Source organism: Myotis nattereri (assembly GCF_964212035.1).
Source record: "Myotis nattereri genome assembly, chromosome: Y".
NCBI classification, from domain to species: Eukaryota; Metazoa; Chordata; class Mammalia; order Chiroptera; family Vespertilionidae; genus Myotis; species Myotis nattereri.
The window spans coordinates 6,057,873-6,067,319 of NC_138094.1; the positions used below are offsets into that span (position 1 = coordinate 6,057,873).

At 49.7% G+C, this 9,447-nt stretch overlaps 1 protein-coding gene across 1 annotated transcript; it reads left to right on the forward strand.

The window, feature by feature from the left end:
- Positions 1 to 349: 349 nt before the first annotated feature.
- Positions 350 to 2,721, forward strand: LOC308512305 (cyclin-Q-like; the record flags this gene model as incomplete). Its single annotated transcript, XM_081082090.1, has 2 exons — positions 350 to 1,135; positions 2,686 to 2,721. The coding sequence occupies 2 exons, from the start codon at positions 350 to 352 to the stop codon at positions 2,719 to 2,721; spliced, it is 822 nt and encodes a 273-aa protein (XP_080938216.1).
- Between the last annotated feature and the right edge of the window lie 6,726 nt (positions 2,722 to 9,447).

The following is a 9,447-nucleotide window of genomic DNA, read 5'->3' on the forward strand; positions in this document are numbered from 1 at the left end:
CATTCTCAGAACTGCCTCTTACTGGAACTAAAACAGACATAAAGACCAATGGGACAGAACAGAGAACATAGAAGTCGACCCTAACCATTATGCTCAATTAATATTTGACAAAGGGAGGCAAAAGCATAGAATGGAGTCATACAGTCTCTTCAATAATTGGTGGTGGAACCTGGATGGCAGTCAGGCCTAGGCAGGGCTGGGTAGGTGGGGCGGCGCGGGGCGGGGCAGAGCGCGGTGGGGCGGGGCGCGGTGGGGCGGCTGCGCACTGGGCTAGGACTCTGCTGGCACAGGCACTGCACTGGAGACTCTTGCCCTTCCCGCGGGGTCTGGGGCCTCCCAGCAGGGCCCCATGGAGGACCTTAGCCTGGACAGCTGCAGAGAGGAGGACGCGGCGCCAGGCGCCAAGGGGTGGCCCGAACCCCAGGCGAGGGTGCACTTCCGCGTGACAAGGTTCATCATGGAGGCAGGTGTCAAGCTAGGGATGCAGAACATTCCCCTCGCCACCGCCTGTGCCATTTACCATAAGTTCTTCTGTGAGATCAACCTGGACGCCTATGACCCCTACTTGGTCGCCATGTCTGCCCTTTACTTGGCTGGCAAAGTGGAAGAACAGCCCCTGCGAACCCGTGACATCATCAACGTGTCCAACAGGTACTTCCACCCAGGCAGCGAGCCCTTGGAGATGGACTCCGTAGTCTGGGTGATCCAGGACAGCATTGTGCAGTGCGAGCTCCTTGTGCTGCGGGTACTGCGCTTCCAAGTTTCCTTTCAGCACCCACACAGGTACCTGCTCCACTACCTGATTTCTCTCAAGAACTGGCTGAATCCTTACAGCTGGCAACGGACCCCCATCTCCGTCACTGCCTGGGCCCTGCTGCGGGACAGCTACCGCGGGGGGCTGTGCTTCCGGTTCCAGGCTCAGCACATAGCGGTGGCGGTGCTCCACCTGGCCCTGCAGGTCTATGGGGTCCAGGTGCCCGCTGAGGCCATGGCCGAGAAGCCATGGTGGCAGGTGTTTAGTAGAGACCTTACCAAGCCAATCATTGATAACATTGTGTCTGATCTCACTCGCATTTATACCATGGACACAGAGATCCCCAAAGACAAGCCTGGGACACTCGGCTGCCAGGGGACAGCGCCACCACATCGCCCTGAGGGCCGGTCCCCAGAGCACTGGCAGGGAGGACTGGTTTTGTGCTGCTGGAGACAGGCCGGTGAAGGCGATGACATGCTGCCACTTTGATTCTCAGGCTTTGACTCTCCCTGGCAGCCAAGGTCCAGATGGGGATGGGCGCTGCACCTCCCGCGGGCAGGAGGGTGCCGCGGGCAGGAGGGTGCTGCGGGCAGCTCTGAGGCCTCCGTGTCTGCTTTTGTCCTTTGAAAGGACGCAGACTACAGCCGAGGTTTGCGATCAGTGGAAGGAAAATCAAAGAACGGATGGGACTGTGCCCCAGGGGATTTTTTTAAAGGCCAGATTTAGAGAAAGTATGACTCAATTATCATAGAGGAAATTTTATTTTGTTTCATTGAAGATATTACAAAGCCAAAATAAAAACATAATAATAATTGGTGTTGGACTTTTAGCACAGATACATGCAAAAAAAATTAGTCTAGACCACCAACTTACACCATACACAAGTATAAATTGGGAATGAATAAAGGACTTAAAAGTAAGTGGGTAACCATTAAAATCTTAGAAGAAGCAAAATATCAGGCATCTGTCTCAGCAATACCTTTACTGATACAGCTCCTAGGGCAATGGAAACTGAGGAGAAAAGAAACAAATGGGACGACGTCAAATTAAAACACTTCTGCAGAGAAGAAGCGGCCAACAAATACAACAACAACAACAACAACAACAACAACAACAAAACAAGGAAGTCCACTGCCTGGGAGAAGATATTTGCCAATGTTATATCAGATAAGGACCTATTCTCCAAAATTCATACTGAACTCATCCACTAAACAAAAGGAAGATCAACATTCCAATAAAAAACTGGGCACCACCACCATGAAGGCCCCTTCTGACTTATGGTGTCCCAGTTCCTGTGATGATTATTACAGCCACACAGGAGATGGGTATGATGGGGGCACGGCAATTACTGCAACAGCCGATGGGACACCCCTGTAAGAGGTCCTGAGTGTGGTGCTGGCAGCGATCACAGGATACACCATGTATGCAAGAGAGAGTGAATCATGCAGTACAGTAGCTCACCTGATTGGGCACTTGGGGAGTCAGAGGGGAAGCCCCTGTGACAGAAAAATTAGACACTGAAAATAAAAATGATAAGGTACAGACAATATTTTATTGTAAGCAATTTGGCTTCTGTTATTTAAGAATGACAAAAAGCAAATGGTAGGTTTGGGGGAAGCATCAAGAATTGTAGGTACCATTATGAAGTTTCAGGATTGGAGGCAAGGTTTGAATTGTACAAGGTTGCTTCCTAAGTGCTGATTTAAATTACAATATACTTAAATGTTTAAATTTTACATATTGTATTGTTAACATATTCAGAATATAAGCACAACCAACAGACCAACAGAGGCAAGACACTGGGAGTGGGTGACAAGAACAAGAGACAAGAGATAGAGGAAGCCGGAGGGAAGGTCAGTAGAAAAAAAGAAAGAGACATATATATTACTTTTGGTAAAACCTTAAACACTAACATTACCAAAAATTTTCAGAAGAACGTGTTCTCCAACATGGGATTTCTTGTCTGATTTTACTACAAACACAGAAAAGCAGTCTGTTTGGATGGTGAGTTATATTCATGGCCCTAAATTTCCCAGGGTGTCTATGACCATATGTGCATGAAGTCTTTGAAGTGAACTGCATACAAAATGAAGCAGTGTGTTATTTCGTCATGGCATGCGGCCCTGTTTTCCAGGTAGGAAGGGTAAACAAATGAGGTATTCTCCTTGGAAAACCTAAATGGATAAAAGGATTGAAGAACCTCTGACAAGGCTGCAAAACAAGGATTCCTCCAGCTCTGTGGCCCACACTTTGCCCCCTAAGATACTGATCAGGAGCAGGCCGATCCCACTGGCCCCAGGAGGAAGAGGAGACCTTGGGGAAATGGGAGATGGTGGTGAGCAGCAACAGGGCAATGTGGCGTGGCAGCACAGCAGCCTAGGCCTCGGCATGAGGAAGATCCGCAGACACCTGTGGAAAGGAGTATAGGAAGAACATGTCATGCCAGCCCCTGTTGAGGGGCAGGTGGAAAGGCCTGAAGGTGCTGTGGGTGGCCTAGAGGGAGAGTTCAGAGGAGGGGCTGAGGTAATCTGCTTTGACTCTGAGTGACAGTGGACATGCACACTCCCTCCTCCTGCCTAAGCCCCCCTGCCTGAGCTGAAATTGCACTGCCCTTGTTGTACTGGTAGTTCCTGTCTCAGGCACACACCCTGCGGCCCTGGTGTCACAGGCTGTATCCCTCCCAGCATCCAGGTGTCCCTGTGAGAGAAAAATACTGGCCCAGGAACCTGGCAGCACACCAGGGGAGAGCCCCGGCAGGCCCTCCTCACCCGTCCTGTCCACTCACTCAGGGCCATCATCCTCTCATAGTACTTCAGGGGATTGAGCCACAGGTCCTTGCTGATGATCTGGTAGGGCAAAGAGAGCTTGGTCAGGAGAACACAGGGACCCAAATAGAAACCCAAGCAGCAGGCGGACACAGGAAGCTGAATGCTGGCATGGCCAGTGACATCCCACCTCAGCAATCCTGCCAGATGCTGTCACACTATGGTCAGAGAACCAGTAGAAGAAGCTGGTGCTGCTGTCCTGGAGCCTGTGGCTGTAGACTTCTCATTCACAATGCTGGTACCACTGAATGGGAGTGGCACGGGACAACCTGTATCCTGCAGGAGAGGGGTATGTGAAGCTGGGTACATCACCTTCCATCCCTGCCCACCACCAGCTGCAGCCCATGCAGGGAGCCTCCTCTTACCCGTGAGGGTGTTGAGATACTCCTTCACAATCACATGGTTGCGGAATTAGGGGTTGCTGCGGAAGTACAGGCTAATGGTGCAGCAACCCCAGGGATGCCTGACTTCCCTCACCTGCAGAAGGAAATGGATCCAGGGAGTGAAATCGCAGCCCAGTGCTGCCGCCTGTAGCTGTTTTCAGGGACAGGCCATTTCCCCACCTGCCCTCCACTACTCCTTGGAGCAGGTGCACTTACCTTCATATCAATCACATGGCCGAGCATATTTTTATCTTGGACGCTGATCATGGCCAACATCTCTGGGTGGTTGACAAACTGCTTTGGGTCAAGGAGCCTGCAACCTGGGAGCTGGGCATGGACCAGCTAGAAAGAGCAGCCTGGCCTGGCCTCTCCTTCCCTTAAGGCCACTCTTTCCACATAAACGGCAGAAAGGGGCACAGCACCACTCTGTTTCCTGACAGACCCTGATGCCCACCGGACTGCTTTGTGCTGAGGGCTTGACAGGTTACACATCACACATTCCTGCTTCTGACTGAGGAACTGGACATAGAGACGGCCTGTAAGGCAGCATTAGTTAGTCCCAGAAGAGCCCGTGCAACACAGCCCTGTCTGTGGGCATCAGCCCCTGGTGTATGCGTGCCTCTGCCTTGGAGCTCTGCCCCTGGACCCCCTGGTAATGCTTCTATGTTGCCTGTACAAGACAGAGGGTGTCTCCAGGATCCTGGGCCAGACCGGGGCGCCCTGCCCCTAGCTTGTCCTCAATGTTCTTTTCTAGGGGAACCATCCCCGCTTACACCGTTCTCCTGCACTGTCCCATGCTCCTTGTGATCCTGCTCCTCTACCCTCAAGGATACAGCTGTGAGCCAGAACCCAGGGATGCGCCGGATATTGAGGCTTCTCCGTTTGAAATAGGGCTTGAGCCTCTGCCGAGTCCTGCACCTGAGCCGAGAGAAGGCCCTGATGGCTTGCTCGTTCATGGGATCCATCTCCAATTGAAGGGCCTGGAGCACCTCCAGAGGGGACCAGGTTAACTTGGCCCCGGGCCCTGACTGGGCCTGCTCCTGCTGCACTGGCTCCTCTTCTTCTGGCTTTGCTTTGGCCTTGGACTGAGGCTCCACCTCTCCCACCTGTTCCACTGCCTCCATGGTGCACTTCCCCTCCACCTGCAGGACAAACTGCTCCCCTGCAATTAATTGCTCCTCCATCCGCCCCTCCTCCTGGTGGTCACTCCCTTGCGGGTCACCTGGATCCTGTGCCTCCAGCCTCAGCTCTTCACTCACCACCTCCTCCTGCCTCCCCACCTGCAGATCTGGGAAAACCTCCTCACCTGCCCACTTGGCCTGCCATGGCACCACCTGCAGAAGGCCCTCTGTCCACAGGATAAACTGAGCCTGTGCCTGGAACACCTCCCCCAGGCCCTCCTTGTCTTCCCCTTGCTCCTCACTCTGGGTTCCCTGCTGCACCTCACTCTCCTCTCCCTGCACACACTGCTCTGCAGCCACCCAGTCCTCCCCTCTCCCGCACTCAAGATCAAGCCCAACATCCTGGCCTGTGTCCAACCTCAGCTCCAGGGTCTCAGCCTCCCCCACCTGCATGAAGTCCTCCCACTCCAGCCCCAAAGCTTCCCTCTGAACCTCCTGTGCCCTTGTGTCCTGGGTATCACCACTTCCCTGCACCGAGGTGAAGCTGAAAGCCTCCTGGATCATCCTGCTTGCCCTGTCCTTCCTAGTGCAATGGCCCTGGGGAGCCCTGTGAATCCTCAGGCGCCCTGCAGCTGAAGGCCCCCTAGTGGAACTGAGAGGAAGCGCGCTGCCCCCAGGAGCCCCTCAGTCTCCCAACACAGCCTGACTCTGGATGCCCCCTGGCTCTGAGACTGGTGCTGTGAAGGAGCAGGTGGTGCAGAGCCTGCTGAGTCCAGGCAAGGTGCTTGCTCACTGGTGCATGCAACCAGGCCCTGGTGTGCTGACTGGGTGCACACTGGGCTCATGCACAGGCGCTGGTCATGTGAACATGTGGTACAGAAGGCACCTAGCCAGGCCCAGCCTGCTGTTTCTGGTTGGGCTCCTCAAAAGCCTCCTCCAATCACGGATGGGGCAGTGGGTGTCACCCTGCGCAACCCCGCCCCTCACTCAAAGCTCTGGTGTAGGTAGATGGTAACTGGGAGGTATCCTCTTATCTCTTCATTAGCCAGAAAACGGAGATTTTGAAAGCTTAGAATCTTGACCTGACTGAAAAGAAGGAAGAAATGGTGGAACTTGAAAATGACTTCAGGTTTTCTCACTGTGCTGAATGAAGTCAAAAACTGCTGCAGTGAAATATTTTACCCGTTGTTCTCCCCGCATGAACTACAATAATAATGTGCTTTGTGTTGACATTTACTGCTGTGTTGCTGACAATTACCTGGAAGAGAAGTTAAGGGGATTCAATGGGTTGGAAAAAGTTGAGCTAAATCAGAAAGCAGGTCTAATTAAGGAAGTTTATTCTCTATCTATCTAAAGACACACACACACACACACACACACACACACACACACACACACACACTTATATTGCTAAGGTGACTCGTGCATGTGCCATACTTTTGAAGCTCTTGCTGGCGCCAATTGCATGCATGTGTTTCAAATCTTCATTGTCAATCAGAATTTGGTTGACACTGCTATTATAGAGAAAGGGTAAATAGCAGTACTAAAATATTTCTTCTAATTAATCTCCTTTCAATGGGCACAAATCCATGCACCTGGCCACTGGTATTCTAATAGTGGCAAGATATCATCCGTGACTACTAATATTCTATTGGGCCAGGACATGCCAAATTGGTCAAACATATCTATATATATAAAAGCGTAAGCGACATTATGAGTGGTTGGTACTATGCACACCGACCACCTGGACGCAGACGCTCAACACAGGAGCTTCCCCCAGGTGGTCAAGGCTCTCCCACAGCTAGAGCATCACTCAGCCAGAAGGCGGGCTAATGGCTGGAAAGTGCAGCTGTGACAGCAAGAGCCTCTGCTGCCTATGTGCCTATGTGACAAGGCTAAGAAGCAGTGGTGGCAGGTGGAGTGGGGCTTGGATGAGCGGGAACAGAGCACCTGGCTCCAGCTTGGGCTCCTGCCCGGCTGTCTGCCATTTCGTGCACTGCTACATCCCTCAGGAGGTGTCAGACCTAACCTGGCAGTCCCACATCTCCCAAGGGGTCCCAGATTGCGTGAGGGTGCAGACTAGGCTGTGGGACGCCACCGGTGCTTGAATTTCGTTCACCGGGCTTCTAGTCATTTTATTATTTATCACCAATTTAGCATGGTTCTCTTCTAATGCTGAATAATTTAAAGGTATAACCTGAATTTTGGTAATGATGGCCATTCAGATTTTACTGCTCTTTAGCGGTATTATTTAATGGCTTATATGAAGGGCACTAATCTCCCTCAAAATATGAGAAATATTACATGTCCCACAAACAGTACTATGTTTCAGTGCTAATTCTTTCCACTAATGCCCCTAAGGGAGCCTTTCACTAATTTTCTTTGCTCACTAGCTCATCCAAAATTGAAATGGGAAGGCTGCTTGTCTATATTCAAGTGCAGAGGCATATTCTTCTTAACTACACTGATGCTATCAATACTTTCAATTTTCCAACATAATTTATAGTGAGGGTCTCTATGTTAGACTTTAAAACATCTCTTTACTAATATAAATAAGTCACTTTTAACTTATTTCTTCACAACTATGTGCACGCTCTGATTTAGCAACTTTCAAGTGTCCCTTTACACCCTACTTTTCATTAAAAACAGGCCATCTGAAACCACACTGATCACTTTTCAACCTGTTGTGATAATTCAGACATTCCTTGGGTTACGTTGGTCTCGAAGTACATAAGTTTTGTGGTTACGTTGCCATTCCCCATTTATTTATTAAAAAAAAAAGTTTGATATTTCTACGTATGTACATATGTGCTTTATATTTTCTTATTATTCATTTACCACAAGAAAGGTCAGCAATTGTTATGTTTCTTCTAATTTTTTTTTACTGTTGCACACCATTACTGCTGTGTATGTGTGCTCCATGTGAGTGACATATGTGCTTATGTAGGTGGGTTCTGACTTCCGCGAATATTGCATTACATCCCACTGCAGGAACGCGTCAACAATGTAACGCGAGGAACTACTGTACTTGTATCCTATTGATTAAGATGTAGTTATTTGGTCTCCATATTTCTTCAATACGTATATGATTGTTGGAAGTACAAATTATATCTTTATATATTAATGTGTTAATTAGAATTTTCACTCAATAAAAATAAATGCCTTGTCCTTACAAAAAGATCTGGCCTTATAATTGAATGGCCTAATACATATTAGAGTAGGGCATGACTACCAAATTTTCTCAGAAGAACATGGGTTGAAATGAAGAGTATATCCTGCCTACCCCTACTTGAAACAAGAGCCTTAGTTGAGCTCCATCATGATCCAAACAGAAACAGAAACAGTAAGATACATGGCAGGTTTCTGTTACTATACGCCTACTGAGCATGCCTCAGTGCACATTTCCTGACGGTGCTATTGATCAGAATGTGCACTCACAGGACATTAGGACCTTCATGCACAACTCCATCCTGAAACCACATGAAAAGGAGCGTATTGGACAAGAATGTTAGCAGGGACTTTACAATGCAGAGGGATTCTGAAGAAGATTGAAAAAGGTGGCAGAACCCTAGCCAGTTTGGAACAGTGGACAGATCACCGACCTTCATACTGAAGGGCCCCAGTTTCGATTCAGGTCAAGGGCACTTGCCTGAGTGTGGGCTCAATCTCCAGTCTGGGGCTTGCAGGAGGGAGCTGCTCAATGAATTGCTCTCATGACTGATGTTTCTAACTCTCACTTGCTCTCTGTTTCTCTCTGAGATAAATAAAAATATATTTAAAAGAATGGTGGCAGAATAAGTGGATGCTACAGGGACATGCTCCCAGGAACAAACTGATATTCCAACTAAAATACAGAACAACTTCCTGAATAATCAATGGAAAACTCACAGGAGAGAACCCTGACACCCAAGGACCGAAGGTGGTGGCCACTTAGACACTGGTAGGAGGAGAGGAGGCTTGAAGGGGCGGGCCTGACACCCACAGAAAGCAACTGAAGTCTCGGAGAGATATCTCAGCTGTGGAGGACTGCCACTGAGAACTCTGGGTCTAATCCCCAAGCTGGGCCTCCTAGCAGAGAGCACCAGAACTGAGGAGGGTACCCATATAACCTGTGGATGTGAATAGTAGCAGGGCACTGTCTGCCAGGGAGAGACAGCTAGAAATTCAGGTATCCTCTTAAAGAGCCAGCGCACAAATTTCCCTGTGGAGCCACACAGCTTGTGCCCTGGCAAAGGGAGGGTGAAGTGGACTGGAGCTGTGAAGGAAAAAGCCAGAACTGGGGAGTCAAGGGTTCCAGCACAGAAGACAGACACTTCAAGTTTCCTTGGAGGAGTCATTTCCTCATGCAGCAGAGAAAATCTTTC